Source organism: Mus pahari, chromosome 8 (genome assembly GCF_900095145.1).
Source record: "Mus pahari chromosome 8, PAHARI_EIJ_v1.1, whole genome shotgun sequence".
In the NCBI taxonomy this organism is placed as follows: domain Eukaryota; kingdom Metazoa; phylum Chordata; class Mammalia; order Rodentia; family Muridae; genus Mus; species Mus pahari.
The window spans coordinates 11,356,578-11,373,827 of NC_034597.1; the positions used below are offsets into that span (position 1 = coordinate 11,356,578).

Here is a 17,250-nt window from a genome sequence, read left to right on the forward strand (position 1 = left end):
CTATTGTTATTCCTGGCGTCAGAAACATCATCTGACTCAAGAACCAATTTCTAGAGGAAGTGCCGGTGGCCAGCAGGTCACATGCAACAGAAACAGGTGATTCGATTTGGTGAGAAGCACGGCATATCTAAGAAAACAGCACAAAGAAAGCCAAAGACAACTGGAAACACGGCTGCTTTTACTACCCAATAGAGACAGCTCACGCTGATGTGACTTTTGGGCCGACTTACCAGAAGTCCACCAGCCCTTATTTACAGAACACTGTGTTAGGGCAGCTGTGAAGGTCTTAAAAGACATAAGAAGTAGAACCTCCTAGAAACAGTCTGTGTGGAGGACATAGAGACCGATACAATATAATTAAGTATAACTTGTGTGTGGGTCTGCCTCTTGGTTTTTTTTGTTTTTTTTTGTTTTTTTTTTTTTTTTTTTTTTTTTTTTAGCACAAGTCCTTTTTATTTCTAGTAACAATCAAGAATGTAACAAGAATGCAAAGAATCAGGGAGGGGATTATCCAGGAAAAAGTGTGGGAGTTAGGAAAGCCTTCTTAGTAGTATTTTTTTCCTATTCATGTCAGCAAGGATTTACTTAACAGCCCTGTGTACCAGGTCTGTGCTGTGAAAAATAAGATAAAGAGATACTATGTGTCTCTGACCATGCAGAGCCAGCAATGAATCATTTGGAAAGCTTTCTCTAGCCCTAAGATCAGAGAAACAAGCATTCTTACATGGTGGCATAACGTAGATAAGAGCACATGGGAGAGATGGGGGTGGGGGGAGACAGAGAGACAGAAAGACAGAGTGGGTCAAAAGTGTACCATTATGTGAAGACTACATTCCAAGCCCTGTAGCCTGTGGAAATGACAGACCTAACTAGAGGACTGGGTAGTTTAGGTGAAATGCTGAGGCAGATATGCACAAGTATTAGGCATGCAGAAAGAGCAGATTCTTCGTAACATCTGCAGGTGAGGATGGCAAGGAACAGCAACCACTGAGGCGTCCCAGGATCCAGCTGTTTTTGTGAATGAGGTACTAGATAGAAACAGTTCAGTGTTCTGAGGATGTGAGGCTGGAAAGAACAGGATATGACAGATGAGATACAGAACTGAAGGACAGCATCAGCTTTCTGGGAAGGTGAGGAAGCTCTGCCCAAGCGGAGGGATGTCATAGATTTGTTTAAATTTGATGGACAGCACAGGTTCAGGGGTAAAGTGTATTAGTAAGGCGTGGGAATTTCTACATGTAAGAGTAGCTTAAGCCAGCAGGGGTGTGTTGTCTCTCATAGCGAAGGGGTGGAGTCAGGCAGTCAGTGACTGATTCAGATGCTCTACTCTCTGCAGTTTGGCTTGGTCATGCTCTACTCTCATAGAGACCATTTAACCATAGGAAGATGGTTGGTTGAGCACAGTACATTGCAATCATGCTTAAGGATACAAGAGTGGGATATAAGCCTTTATCACATCAATTATAAAAGTCCTTCCAGAGATCAACAGCCAGTTGGGTAGATACCATCTCCAATGGCCACCTTTGACTGTAAGAGAAGCTAAGCAAGCAATAATTCTCCTTCTATACAAGGCTTGGATATGGGAAACTGGGAATAAACAATGAGTATGTTAAGCTACCACTCCTTCTATCAAGGGAACAGGTAACATATGCTGAGGACCTGTGGCAGGCTATTGGTAATAAAACAAAACTAAAACAAAACAAGAGTGGCTATTGCCTTCAGAAGAAACTTGGCAGGGGAGGGGCGGGGGCTGGCGAGATGGCTCAATGGGCAAGAACACTGACTGCTCTTCCTAAGGTCCTGAGTTCAAATCCCAGCAACCACATGGTGGCTCACAACCACCCATAATGAGATCTGACTCCCTCTTCTGGTGTGTTTGAAGTCAGCTACAGTGTATTTATATATAATAATAAACAAATCTTTGGGCCGGAGCAAGCAGGGACTGAGCGAGCAGGGTTGACTGAAGCGAGCGGAATCCCCGAAGGCTCACAACCATATGTATAGCTACAGTGTACTCACATACATAAAATAAATAAATGAATCTTGAAGGAAGAGGAGAAGAAGAAGAGGAGGAGGAGAAGGAGGAGGAAGAGGAGGAAGAAAAGGAGGAGGAAGAGGAGGAGGAGGAGGAGGAGGGAGTGGGAGAGGGAGAAGGAGAAGAGGGAGAAGGAGAAGAAGAAGAAGAGGAAGAGGAAGAGGAAGAGGAAGAGGAGGAAGAAACTCTGATCTAGTTTTTGATGTGGTGTCAGGGGCCATCTCAGGGGATGCTCAGCAAAGGGCTGGATGTAAGTTCAAAAGCCAAAGGCTCAGGGCTGAGTCTGAGACTATAGCTGGGAGGAGGAGCCATTAGAAGAGTCTGTACACTCCAGGGTGGCATGAGGCAGGAAGAGCAGCAGGTCACCATAATGATATGCTTTTAGAGAGTAGAGGCAGAAGATAAAAACCTTAAGGGAAACTCTAAAAAGAGATGACCAGAGAAGTCAAGAGGGCAGAGAATTTCTAGAAAGAGGCTCCAGAAGGGCCAGAAATACCCAAGAGGACCAACAAGGAAAAGACTGGAAAATACATGAAGAATTTTGTCATATGATTTCATAGCTGGTCTTGATCTGAGCAGTCTATCAGTGGAGATGGGACAATCCACTTCCCTGTAGTGTAAAGGAAGGCAGCTGGCCAGTTTAAATTCCTTCTCAGCAGAGGCTCAAAAAAATCCAGAGGAAGAAAACTAGCATAATAGGAAGTAGAGAAAAAATTAATGGCTTGACCGGGGTATATTTAGAGGTTAGGAGAAAGGCCAATAGGAAGGGAAGAATTGGAGACCCAGGAGACTCTTGTAGCAAAGAGGAAAGGCATTCAGGAGTCTCCCCTTATCTGTGGCTTTGTAGTTTATTGTTTCAGTTATTCACGGTCAACTAACTGCAGCCCCAAAATTTCCAGAAATAAATAATGCATAGTTTTTAGTGAGTCTTATTATCTTGTTATAATTGTTCTATTTTGTTATTGTTAATGTTTTTAGGATTTACTTTTATTATTATTTTTAATTATGTGTAGGTATGCGTGTCTGCATGTCTCCGGTCTCCACATTCCCTGGAGCCAGAGTAACAGATAGTTATGAACTGCATGAAGTGGGTGCAGAGTCCCAAACTCAGGTGCTCTGAAAGAAATCCTGTTAACTGCTGAGCTGTCTCCTGCCCCTTCTGCTGCACCTAATTAACAACTCAATGTTCTTCTAGGAGTGCTTACAAAAAGTCCTATCACACAGTTTCAGACCTCCAAGGGATGTGTTCTGCAATGGAGGAGGTGGCAACTGTGATCATGACTGCCTGACCAGTTTCAATTTATCTGTCAGCTCAGTGGCCACCATCCCTAGGTTTGTTGCACTTTGAATCTGAACAATATGAAGCTTCTGAGTCCAAAGAAAAGAAGAGGAAGGCTGTTGGGAAAGAATCTGAATGTCCACCACATCAGCTCTCTCTGTATTTAAAATCACAGGAAACCTACATGTTCGGTCACACAGATGACAAGACCACAAGACTCACAGTTTATATACTGTACATTTTACATCAAATACTGTCTTACGAATGGTATTTCTTAGGCCCAACATAATTCTACTCGAGTCTCAGTCTGGGGAGACATGCTAATTTTCCCAATTCTATTTTTTCACAGGCCAACACACCAATCTTGAAATATAATGGATAGTAAAGTTATGCGGAGAATCCCTGAATACTGGGGCTACTCATAGAGTATGCTTGTCTGACTTTGCATGGAGCAGACGCTTCTGGGCTATCCGTGGACATTAATCATCTGACTATGCATTGACTGTGGCTTGTCCGATTATGCATAGACTGTGCTCATCTAACTATACTTGAAGCATGCTCTTCTGGCTATGCATGGAGTATGCTCTTGAATACTTCTTGCATCTATCTATCTGCACACTGAGGAACAGATGTGCTTTAACTTTCCTAAGCAAAATAACAGGAAGTATCATCATTCTTGGGGTCATGGTATTCATAACAGAATGTGTCACTGGAGATCCGTTGGGAAGGCATGGTGTCTGATACAGACCCTAGCTTGAGATGGATAAAACAATCTCAATTCTCAAACGTTGTTCAGTCTACTGTAAAGACTCAACCCAAGAGGGCTACACACTTCTAGGTCCTTTACAAGTTCAGTTTGAAAGGGGCCTCTGCCTCCTCAGCCAGCTGGACAGGTCATGGAAATTCTGTCCTTGCAAATGGAACTGTGGGTACCAGAAAAGCATTTTTTCCCTCTGACTAGCGAAACAGCTATGAAAAGTGTCTCCTTTAAAAGTGACATTTTAACGTAGCCTCTCTTTTGGTGCCACGGAGTTGCTTAAAAAATAAATTAGAATAAAAGCTCCAAGGAATGTCTGCTTGAGCAAAGCTGTGATTCGGGGAAGCAAGACTGTTCATTTCAGCCATCTCTCCACTGGATCCACTTCTTGGTCCTCAGATTACATGGGAATCAAAGCTAGTACTATCTTTATTTGCAAAGCCAGTTGGCCTGTTTTGCTGGCAAATACATGATAGGTTAGAGCCTTGCATTTATGCTTCATTTTCAGAACCAAATTGTGATCATGAGCCTGTAAGGTCGAGGACCAGGTCATGAGAACCCTCGTATCTTACCCACCAGGGTAAGCTTGTAGGAATATTGCATGAATGAATGAGAGATGAAAACTGGAGAACAGTAGTGGGTGGGTTGCTAAGCAGCTTGGTAAAGAGGATTGCAAATCAGGTCCGATTAGTAGAAAAGGTGGCGGGGAAGAAGGTTGTTTTGGGCCAGCAGAGCTGGATCCTAGTCCCAGGATGGCTTGCTTGGCTTCACCCATTCAACAAATATTCCTTGAATTTCTAGGCATCGTGACAGGCTCCGAATAAGACAAAATTTCTTCTCCCAAAACATACTGATGGTGGCTAATCAGATCAGGGGAGAGATGTGGGAAGAGATACCATCATGGTAAGCATGGTGCTAAGCAAGGAGAGGCTTCTAGATCCGGCTGTTTTCCCGGAAAGCTTTCTGAAGACTATTGCTTCATGTCCTGAGGGATGCAAAGGGTCATTTATAGATTGGTGGGTAAACTTATCCACCACAGGGAAGGGGACGAGTGTGTGAGCTATTCTGCATCATGAAATATAGGAGGTGGCATTTGAGAGCCGACAGCACGGCCAGAGATGAATCAAGAGAAGTAAACTAAGTTACTTTGCAAAGTAAAAATGCCATTGAATCAGTAAGATTTGCAGTTGAGGGTAGGAGTTTAGAGATTAGACAAAACTGGGTTTAAAGATAAGCTCTGATGCACACCAGTCAGCTAAGTTTCCTTAGCACAGTGTCCTGCTGACTTGCTTATTATGTCCAGCAGCTCCTCTCAAATCAAATGTCTTAAGACAACAGATATTTAGTAATTATGGATTAAGAATCTGTTATGGCTTAACTGAGGTCTTTGCTTCAAGGGTCTATCATTTGGCTGCAACCAAAGTCAGCCAAGGCTGCGGTGCTATCTCAAGACTCCACAAGCTCATTTACATGACTCTTAGCAGAATTTGGTTCCTGGCTGGCTGGTGACCACAGTCTGTCTGGAGTTCTTTAAGATGTATTGTCCTCCAAATGCAGTATATGGCTTCCTCAGAACCAGTGGAGAGATGGTGTGGTGTTGGCTGGCAAGACAGAAAAGCCACTGAAGTGAATTCTCATCACTATGGCCCCATTCTTTTGGTTAGAATTCACAGGCTACTGGGAGGCTGTGGGGATTATACAAGGGAGGGAACACTAGGAAATCAGGATCTGGGGCTTCCATCTTGGAATTTGGTTTGCCACTAATTTGTAGGACAGACCTCCGGTCAAAGTTAGCTGCTATTGTTATGCTGAATGGAGAGACACCTAGCCAGAGGAGGAATTTATGGTGGAATGAAGAGGTGACCTTGAACAAGTCAAATCATCTCATGTCTTTGAGACACCATTTTGTCCTCAGCCAAATGTAAATATTTGGTCCCAAAAGGAAAATGAGAAAAAAAAAATATGTGCAAACTTGAGTTTGTTTTTTGTAAGAGCAAACATACCCCTCTCCAGCTAGCGGGAGCGAACTGCTTTGGGCCTTTTTTTGTTGTGTTGATTCGGAGTCTTTCAGTCTGGTGTCTTCAAGGATTTTAAGAATTACATAGATGGATAAACACAAAGAGAAAGCTCTTTTTGGAGAGCCCTTTAAAGTATCGCTAAGGGTTTTTTTTAAACTACCTTTGCTTCTAAGGAGCCCATGGGGGATGGGCCAGCAGAGAGAAAACGGACTGTACGTGGGAAATTTCACGCTCCTGATAATAAAATAGTAATAAAATCTCATCCGGCTCCCGAGGCTTCCCAGAGGGGATGTTTATGATGGAGGGGGTTCCCCAACACCAGAGCAGCTGCTTTTCAGGTTGTGAGGTTTCCCATCCTGCAGGGCAGCTCGGGTTACTGACTCTGTGGCCTCCTGCTAGGGCAGTTCCTAAACTCCCAGGCTTTGGGAGAAACACTCAGTGGTTCCGCCCCGGCGCCTGGCCGCCTCACTCCAGGCTCCAACTCAAGGGGGTCACACAAAGTGGGATTCACCGTCTGCTGTAGGGTGGTTTTCCCCAGGGAAGGCAAACAACTGGGGGGAACATTTCAGAGGGTGGCAGTGTCCTTCCAAAGGTTAGCCAGCGCTTGGGGATAGAACTTGGGAGTCAGCCTTTCACAAAGGCATGCTTCTCAGCAGGAAATTTGGGTGGGGCGGAGCAGCCCCCGGATGGAGACAAAGCTCCTTTGATTCTTTATCCGAGGGCCAGGCCTCTAGCGAGAGGGGTACCCCGGACCCTGGAGCAGGGCGCGAACTCCAGTGTGTAATCTCATTACCCTCCCTCGCTCTGCCAAGCCAGCGCGCACAGTCGCTCCTGCCCAGAGCTGCACGCGCTCCGAGGGTCCTTCCAGCTCTTGAGGTCACCTCCTGCAGCGTCGTGGCCCACACTGGAGAGTTGGGGGTAGCCCAGGAGTAGTTGGAACAGCCTAGATCAGACCGGGCCAACGGCCTTACCTTCCCAGCCCGGTCACTCCAGCAAACTACAGCAGTCTTAGAAAACCTAATGAGAACCAGATGTAGTGGCCGCTGGCGAACTTTCTCAGAATCGCTGATTGGTCAATGGCCGAGAGCCGTAGCCAATCAGCGCGCTGGGCGGGCCGCATTGCGGACCAGAGGTCCAAGTTGGAGTCTGGCGGGCAGTGTGGCCCGCAGAGACTTGCGGAGTGGAGGGCAGAGCCGGGGAGGAGTGAGCATGTCTCGGAACCCGACAGCCGGGTGGCCATCCCCGCCATCCCCGCTATCGCTGCTGGTAATGCTGTTGCTGCTGTCGCGAGTCGGGGCTCTGCGTCCCGACGAGCTCTTTCCTTACGGGGAGTCGTGGGGAGACCAGCTGCTGCCGGAGGGCGACGACGAAAGTTCAGCAGCTGTGAAGCTGGCAATACCCCTGCGCTTCTACGATGCCCAGTTCAGCAGCCTCTATGTAAGTTCCCCTCCCGGAGGTGCGCGGCTGGGTGTGGGACTCGTAGCTTCTTCCCAGGGAGTGGAACAACCTCCATGTTTAACTGTCGTCCCCGCTGGGGACCAGGCTTAGCAGCGGCGCTGCAACTTCTTGATCCCTACTGTGGAGGAATAAGGATCGTTTCAAGGGAGAGCTGGAACCGTGCCCCTCTACTTTGACATCCTAGGCAGGAAGATGAAGTTGAGGCTGCCAGTGGGGTTTGCGTTTAGGGCGGTGGGGGACTGTGCACGCCAGCAGGGCTATCTTAAGGGTGTGCAATAGTGGAGAAAGATGGACCGGTTCGAGAGCAGCCGCACCTGTGGGTCGCAGTGCACTAGAGTGGTGAGGTAGGAGCTTGTTACCCTGGATGTGTCTCAACCTTCTTGACTGGAGTACGACTGGAGCACTGTGGCTGCCCTTGGGCTTGAGCGACCACCACTATTTTGTCCTTTTAAAAATGTTGGGGGGGGGCGTGCCACCTCATGCGTATGAAGGTCAGAGAACAACTGTCTTTTTCTTCCACCTTGTGTCCTAGAACTCAGGTCGTCAGGTTTGACGGCAAGGTGCCCTTACCTGCTAAACTGTCTCACCGCCCCTTGGTCTTATTGTAGGTGGGCACCAACGGCATCATCTCCACCCAAGACTTCCCCAGGGAGACTCAGTATGTAGATGATGATTTTCCTACTGACTTCCCAGCCATCGCCCCATTCCTGGCTGACATCGACACTAGTCACAGCAGGGGCCGGATCCTGTACCGCGAGGACACCTCCCGAGCTGTGCTGAGTCTGGCTGCCCGCTACGTGCGCACAGGCTTCCCGCTGTCCGGGTTCAGCTTCACCCCCACCCACGCCTTCCTGGCCACCTGGGAGCACGTGGGCGCCTACGAGGAGGTCAGGCGCGGGGCTGCGCCATCGGGAGAGGTAAATGAGGGATACCCTGCAGCTGAATAAATTAAAGGGATGGCTTGAATTTTGTGTGGGAACTAAGGCATTGACTAGGAGTTTCTTCCCTTGATCAGGCGTTGAACCGGATGAAACCAGTGCTTAGGCAGCTTGTGAGTGAAGTCTATTGTCTCTGGGAGCATTCTAAGGCTCTCTAAAGTGGCTTAGTGAAATGAGGGACTAAGGCTCAGATACCAAAAGACACTGGAGGAAATTAAGAAATAAACTTTACAGTTTATTTCTAGAACCACCTATAAGTACACAAATATTTCTAATGATATGATCATTGAAGGAAAAAAATGGAAAATTCAGGAAGTTTTAAAAAGGAACAACCTCTTATTTTCCTACCACCGTTAATTTTTTTTTTTTTTTTTTTTTTTTTTTTGTATGAGCTGGGTGTGGCAGCACATGCCTTTAATTCCAGCAGAGGCGAGCGGATCTCTGTGAGTTCGAGGCCAGCCTGGTCTACAGTGAGAATGCACGGAGAAACCTTGTCTCCACAAACCAAAAATAACCTATATTTTGTATATACATTTCCAGTTATTTCTTTAACATATTGTTGCCATTACCAACGGTGGCCTCACAGTGCCCATAATACTGTTTCCATGCCTTTTCTGCTGGATTGTATACTCTTGAAAGTGTGATTCTGTAACATTGAAACAACTGTATCAGATCTCACCCAGTGAGTTTATGGCCCTTTCTAGTCATCATTAAGGTTGCTCCCGTGTTTTTATTATAATCAGTACTATACAACACTTTTCAAGGTTTTTATTTTATTCATGTGTGTGTCTCTCTGCTGGTGTTGGTAGGGCTAGGAGAGGGCTTGGATTCCCTGCAGTTGGAGTTGTTAGTTACAGGCAGTTGTGAGCGGATTGACTGCATACAGGGATTTGAGGGAGCCTACTGACAGGACTATATGTGCTCTTAACTGCATCGCTCTAGCACCTCTCCAAAGCTGCCTTAGCTGACATTACAGTTAAGTAGAGAAGGATGCCTCACACTTACTTCTTAGTAAGCTCCTTGTAGCTTTCCCCCACATTGCCTTTGTAATAGTTTGCATACTTCTGTCTGCAGGAGACTTTTGCAGTCGAGCAAGAGAAAGCACCAAAAACTCTGCTCCTAGCTTGAGCAACATGTGAAATGGGCAATGGTTGGTCAGGGTAGATTGCCTCATTCCTGGTGTAGGTAGAGACAGAGTCCTCTTGTGAAGTTCCACCTGGGTGTAAAATGGCATAGACCAGGAGCAAAACCATGTTTGCTTTAACTCTTCCTAGTGTTTCTTAGCTGCAGACGTGACATCTCCCCTAAGAGGTTTAAAGCTTGCTGTGACAGTGACACTGACAGAGCTTGTGATTGTTCCATGTTCTTAAAGGGAAAGACATGTTTTCCTAAAATCTGCACTAGCAGAGATCTAGAAATAAACATTATTTGGAGTTACAGCTTTTTTCTTTCTTTCTTCCTTTCTTTCTTTCTTTCTTTCTTTCTTTCTTTCTTTCTTTCTTTCTTTCTTTCTTTCTTTCTTTCTTTCTTTCTTTCTTTCTTTCTTTCTTTCTTTCTCTTTCTTTCTTCCTTCCTTCTTTTCTTTTCTTTTTCTTTTTTTTGTTTGTTTGTTTGTTTGTTTGTTTTGAGACAGGGTTTCTCTGTGTAGCCCTGGCTGTCCTGGAACTCACTTTGTAGATCAGGCTGGCCTCAAACTCAGAAATCAGCCTGCCTCTGCCTCCCAAGTGCTGGGATTAAAGGCGTGTGCCACCACCGTCCGGCAAAGTTACCGTTTCTTACTTGACGGGTTAGCATCCAGTTTTTTTTACTACTAGCCTTGTAGTATGTGGGTTTGACATCTCAATTACAGTTCAGCGGAATACCCTCAACTCAAACACTATGCCTCCTTCGTTCAGGCCAGCCAGCTAGAGGGCTGGAGAAGACAGTCTCCACTGTTAATGTTTCATTCGTTTGTTCATTCATTCATTCATTCATTCATACATTATCTCGTAAACATTTTTCTAAACTCAAGTATAACTTGTAGTTGAAAACAAACTTTTTTTTTTTTTTTTTGAGATAGAGTTTCTCTGTTTAGCCCTGGCTGTCCTGGAACTCACTTTGTAGACCAGGCTGGCCTCGAACTCAGAAATCCACCTGCCTCTGCCTCCCAAGTGCTGGGATTGAAGGCATGTGCCACCACTGCCCGGAAAACAAACTTTTCTAATACAAGCAACTAGGTCACCAGTTCTTATATTTCTATTTTCTTATGGTCTTTTTAAAAAGTTTTCATTTTATGAGTGAGAGTGTGCACACATACATGTGGGGACCAGAGGTCATCTTTAAATGTCTTTTTTGGGAGCCATCTTGTCTCTGGGACCTGCCCCCCCCCATTAGGCTAGGCTTGCTGGCTAGTGATCTGCGTGTTTTTCTCCCAGGAGCTGAGATTCCGTGTGCTGTCATGCCCCACTTTCATGCGGGTGCTGTGGAGCACACTCAGGACTTCACACATGCACAGCAGGCACGTCACAGACTGCTGCCTTCCCAGCTTCTCTTGTAATCTTAAAAAAAAAAAAAAAAAAAAGCAAAAGGCATATATGTCACAGAGTCATTTAATGCACATATCTCTATTTAAACGCAGTTGATATTTATTAATTCAGAAGCCATTTTTATGCAGTCAGCTTATGTTGGTTGGCACCGAAATAAACACTGAGCTGACTGCTCTCACTCTGAAAGGTCTCGTTTACATTTAACATTTTGTTATGGTAATATGGTAGGCCCTCTACCTAGAGCTTCTTCTAAACCCTTCCAGTTTCAGGGATTCCATTTGGGTAGGTTTCAGTGAGCAAGCAGAGTTACTTGCAGGATAGAAGGCAGACTGTGTATCAGCCTGTGCCCTGGGGTGATGGGATCCTCATGCTTGAATATCATCACCAGACACACTTAACCATTTCCCGATCTTCCTTCAAATTTGCAGTTCTGGGACTTGAACATAGATCCTCCTGAAGTCTCTCATGACTGAGCAACATCCAAAGGCACAGTAATTTTCCCATTACACCTTTCAAGGTTCTTGTGAAGTCAGTAACGAGGTAGAAAACACTCGCAGCAGTGGTCTTGGGAGACATGAGCCCTCAGTCTTCACTTTCTAAGCTGTAGAAAGAGGTGACAGTACTGACTTTACAGGGTTGTTATAAGAATTAACCAAGATGCTGTTTTGTTTCTGACTTGTAACGATCTTCTGTTAGAACTCCTTTATGTAAGAATTTGGCTGTTTTATTTCATTTTATTCTCTGTGTGTGCATGTATATGTGTGTATATATTTATATGCTGCATGTGAATATGTATGTCTGTGTGTGATCTGTGTGTGCAAATCATATATGTTTATGTTGTATATGAAAATGTGTGTCTGCATGTTCATGATGTGTATGTGTGTCTGCATATGTGCTTTATGTGTGTTTGTATATGTGTATGAATGTGTGTATGTATGATATTTATGTCTGTGTATGGTATGTCTGTATGATGTGTTTATATGTGCATGGTGTGTGTGTATGTGTGTGTGGTGTTCGTGTATGGTATGTACATACTGCATTGAGGCTTCTTGTGTGTGTGTGATGTATGATTGGGGCGTGTGCATGGTATGTGTGTATGACATGTATAGTATGTAGTTTTGTATGATTTATGTGTGCACACAGCATGGTGCACATGTAGAGCTTAGGAGAAGAACATCCCGGTACCTGGATTCCTGGAATTGAACTGGGATTTCAAGGCAAGGCTTTACCTGCTGAGCCTCCTCTGGCCCTCTATGGACTCTTTAAATGGAGGGTTTTCTGAATGACTTTTTAATCTTTCTTTATTTTATCTTTTCTTTCTGTTGGAGAATTAAGTGGGGAAAATTCTGTCTTTTAACTTTCCCATCCAGATCATTCTTCAGGAATTGCCATAGACTGAGTGGGCTTCGGGATTTGCTCCGTTTGATGAGGATTTGTGCACAGGGTGTGTTTCAGTTACTCCCATGGAAGGCTCTTCTGGATACTTTCAAAATCCTGGGATACCTTTAATCCCAGCACTCGGGAGGCAGAGGCAGGCAGATTTCTGAGTTCGAGGCCAGCCTGGTCTACAGAGTGAGTTCCAGGACAGCTANGGCTATACAGAGAAACCCTGTCTCGAAAAACCAAAAAAAAAAAAAAAAAAAAAAACCCTGGGATTGAGCTCTTGCTTTGATAAGAATTTCTTTTTTTTTTTTGACACACATTAATCTCCTTTGCTTGGAGGATTCTGTGATTTCTACATAGTTTTCTTATGTCTGGTGTAGTAACCTTAATATTAGTTACTGGACGCTTGACATCAGAGGAGTAACATCTTCACATGTGAAATGCTTCTCTGTTCATCATTCTCTCTGTGATGCTCACGTTAGGTGTGACTGACTGTTCTACCTGGCGTGCAAGAACGTCATGGTGCAACTGCTTGAAAAACTGAACAAATAAAGTGTTGGTTCATTTAGTTAATCTGAGATTTCTGAAACAATCACTTCATAGAACAAAGAGGTTATGGCTGGAAGATCGAGTACTGATGGGTACCGTTTTGTTGCTCTGTGTGTTTTTGGTTTAAAGGAAGGGCTCTGTTGTGTTTGAACTGGGGGCTGGGGGAAATTGTTATCAAGAACTGAGTTATGCAGTATGTTGATGAGGAACTTCGTTTGGGTTGGAAGGACCACAGGAATGGGGACGGAGAATGAATGGCAGGACATCTTGCCTGAGGCTGGGCTGCATCCAGGGAGAAGGATGGGAGCGTGGAGTCTTGCTCTGGAAAGGGATGGGAACATTCCGTCTGTAGTTGGGAAGCAGAGGAAGATGGGTGTCAGTTCTAAGCTTGCTTCCTCCTTTCTATGCATTCCAGGACGGACCCCAGGAAATGGTGCTATCTATATTTGAGGTGGGTCTTCCCTCCTTAATTAACATAATCAAGATACTTTCTCAGAGACATTCCTGGTGGCTATTTCCTGGGCGGATCTAGATACTGCTAGATAGACAATCAATAGCATCCATCACAGTTGGTCTGTGGACGCTTTAACATGGGATGATGGGTGTTGAGTTGGTGCAAAGATGACGGTTGTTGATCAAGAACTTTGGATTTAGATGGAGCTCCTTAATTTGCAGAGTTACAGTCCACAGAAAGCGTGTGTGTATACTTTACCACATGTCAGTGAAGACAAAGAGAATAGAGAATAAATAGATATGTGAAAACGGGTTAAAGAAAACTGCTAAGGGCCAGGCAGTGGTGGTGCACGCCTTTAATCCCAGCACTTGGGAGGCAGAGGCAGGTGGATTTCTGTTTCAGTCACCTGGCTCTCTGCCAGTGTCATAGCAACACTGGAAGGAAGGCCATATTCTGTATCTAGAAAGAGCTTGGAGGCTCCTATGTGGTGTCTGCAAAGGCTTCTGGTTTTCTCTCCAAACAGGGAAGGAGGCAGTGCAGTACCGATCCTCTCTGTACTGCTCCCCACCCTGTGGAGGGCATCCAGGGGAAGTTGGGAGGCAGTGGCTCTTGCACAGGGTTTGGCAGTCCATCTGAGGGCTTCCCTTCAGAACCTGTGTGGAGGACTCTTGGAAAGCTCGTCTCTGGGAATGGGAGGGCCTTTCCCTTTGGAAACCAGTCGGAGTGTGTCTGTGAGGAGGGGCCCATCAGGACCTACGAAGTGGCCTCTTAGCCATTCTGTGTGCAAGTCTGAAGCCCTGACAAGGGGTCCGTTCATGTGTGGGCAGTTTTCAAGCAGCTCAACAATTTCGGAGTGTACTTTGGGATCATAAACTATATTAAAAGGAAGTTTTTGTTGGTTTTTCCCTCTGGTTTTTGCCTGGTTTAGTAGAGACAAGGAAATTAAACACTTGTCATCTGAAGTGAGTGCTTCTCCAAAAGGTGACACAGAAAAGACATGGAACAAATAAGGCACTAAATGCAGATTTCCAGGTTAGATGCCAGGCTCTCCCATCACTTCTCTCCAGGCCTCCTCTCCACCACCTTCCAATCTCCACATGGAGACAGCCCTTATCATATGGAATTTCTCTAAATTTAGAACCTTGTTTCTCTCTTATCTTGTGATGTTGATTGTGGCAGACACACCAGGAGCCTCCACAGTTGGTTATTTAAGGATGGGGTTCTTCGTTCTGCTTTTTATCTCCCTAGTTGATCTTTTTTGTGACTGAATAAAACTCTGGCAGCCACTGGCCCCACCCTGACTGATGAGGGTGTTCTGCCTGGACCTGAGTTGGGAACTCGGAGGTTCTGACCTTTCTGGGGAGGGTCAAGCTTTGCTGATGAGATAGCTGAGGACTACAGCTGTAACAAAGAGCAGGTAGGGGCTGAATACATGCAGCTTTTTTTTTTTTAAACAAGGAAGGTAAGCAGACTCTCCCCACTAGAGAATACAGTGTAGTTGCATAATTTTTACTTTTTTCTTGAAACCGTATTAATACCTGCATTTCGTTGCCCTATTACCTGACGCTATACTTTAGCATTATATATCAGAAAGGTAAAATTAACATTTAAGATGTTCTAGAACAAGACAGAAAAAAAAAAAAAACCACAAGGGCACATTCATTCCTTGTATTCAATTTTGAGGTTCTTCTTGAGTCCAGTTTTGTCTTGTTGAGCAAAATGGAGAGGCAGTGATACCAATAAGTGATTTTTTTTTCTTAAAAAAATGTCTTTCCAGTTCCCTATTAAATTGTAAAACAAATATGATCTAGTGAGAGAAACTGACTACAGAGACTAAGTCAGTGGAGCACCCTGTAACTAATTATTTGGTGGAGAAGGTGGCAAAGGCAGAACAGGTCCCTCTGAAACTGAGTAAGTGGAATACCAAGAATTCCCCGAGTCTCACCAGGGTGTTAATTCAGGCTACATCACTCTCCTCTGCCTGCTTTGGCTCCTGCTATGTTTATCTTCATTCATTGGCTGCCACTGTGATGCCACCCCACCCCCACTCTGATGTCCTGGACTCTCTCCTTTCTCTGTAGCCTCTGCCACCATGCCTGTCTCAGTCACTCTCCTGAAATTCCAGTCCCGGTTGGCTGTTTCCCTCTCCTATAATTTGGGCTCTGGGGCATAGTCACTGATCTTGGCTCCTTCATTCCTGCAGTTCAGACAGAACGTGGCTTAGCTGGTACTCAGCCCTGATGAATTAACACTCAAGCTGGCTCGCTAGTGAGTGGAGCGCAAAGCCACACCAGGCAACTAAAATGAGCTGAATGCACACTGGAAGCCCACAAAGTGGGTTCCATAGGAACTCACAGTACTCAGCCCCCAGGAAGCAGTGCTTGTTGGTTAGGATTTTCTTGGTGCGGCTAAATATGAATACAGCATCAAAGCACCTAGCAGGAGTGGGAACCCTTAAACACTCTGTTGAGGGCATAGTGGAGCAGAGCCTGGGAAGGGAGTTTGACTCGGAGCATGTGCCCTGGAATGACTTGTTTGGTAGAGTTCAGATGACTGACTATTGCAGGGCATGAGCTGTGGGACTGGCTGGCTGCCACCACTACCCATTGCTCGACTTTAAGCAAGCCCCTGGATCTCTTTCCTCATCTTCAGTGTGACAGGATAACTTGTGTTGTAAAGAGTTTGAAGAGGAAAGGGGGTTTGGCTATATGATCAGTAAAGAGGCCTTTTTGATCAGCCACTTCCTTGCTGAGTGTTGCCCTACAGTGGGTATTGGATGCATGGATGCATGGGTGATCCATATCAGAGATGCTAAGACACAAGAACTGGGGGTATAGGAATAAGCAAGTTAATTTTGTTCCTTGTTCGGCCTCTTCAGGAGAGTTTGGACCGGAGAAACTTGCAACCTTAACAATTTTAAATACACTCTGTTTTAAAGTTACTGGATACGTTTATGGAACATCTTTCAGTATATCTACTCTTCCGTCTTCCACTACTTCTGTCCACACAACTTCGTGTCCTTCATTTGTTCTAATAACCCCCTGAGTACAAGGAAGCCCATCGGGACACGGGGGAGGGGCCACCACTGCAGCAGGGTCCACCCACTAGGCACGACACCCCTAAAGAAAACGCTTCCCTCCAAGTCATCAACATCTTCTCAGCTACAGCTTCTGTGCCCTCCCGCATCGCATCGGTGCTGGAATGGGAGTGGGGTTGCTCTTCTGCTGGTCACCACGGCTGCTGTGAGTTTATGAGTGCAACCGTCATGTTATGTGCACAAGACATTTGTTTTGACCCCATTCCTTCTGACCTCTGGCTCTTAAACTCTTTCCATCTCTTTCCAGTGTTCTCCGAACCTCAAGGGAAATAGATAAAGGTGGGAACATCTGTGGCTGAGCTCCCCACGGATAGTTTCCTCTCTACCCTACCCTTGGACTAGTTACCAATGTGCGTATTCACTACCATCCACTGCACAAAGATACTCCACTAGGACTGCCGAGAGCTGCACTAATAGATGAGTTTTATAACTGGTTATGGATAGTCATGGTTCACTCCCAGAACTTATGAGCCTCCCAACTCCCACCATGGTTTCTTGGCCAGATTGTAAATACAGAAGTTTCCAGGCAGAAGTTTCCTCTTGTGGAGCAGGCCTTAAATCCATCCAGAAAGTGACTGATGGTCCTTATAGCATTTCTGCCACTTAGGGTGCCCATGAGTACATCTTGCCAGGGCTTTGTTTGTAGCCCTGAGCAGTCACGGTGGGGTGAGACTGCAGCCTGCATACCATCTTCTAGCGTCATGAAAGGCAGCTGGCAGGGGTAGAAGCGTCATGCGTGTATGCGTGTGTACATGTA

At 45.5% G+C, this 17,250-nt stretch overlaps 1 protein-coding gene across 1 annotated transcript in view; it reads left to right on the forward strand.

Moving 5' to 3' along the window:
• Nucleotides 1-7,223: 7,223 nt before the first annotated feature.
• The window catches only part of Nid2 (nidogen 2), a 59,719-nt gene continuing 49,692 nt past the window's right edge, over nucleotides 7,224-17,250 (forward strand). Inside the window, exons 1-2 of the mRNA XM_021204207.1 lie at nucleotides 7,224-7,526; nucleotides 8,156-8,464. Of these exons, the coding sequence (XP_021059866.1) occupies nucleotides 7,299-7,526; nucleotides 8,156-8,464 (537 nt within the window). The 5' untranslated portion in view covers nucleotides 7,224-7,298. The remainder of the gene's footprint in view (nucleotides 7,527-8,155; nucleotides 8,465-17,250) is intronic.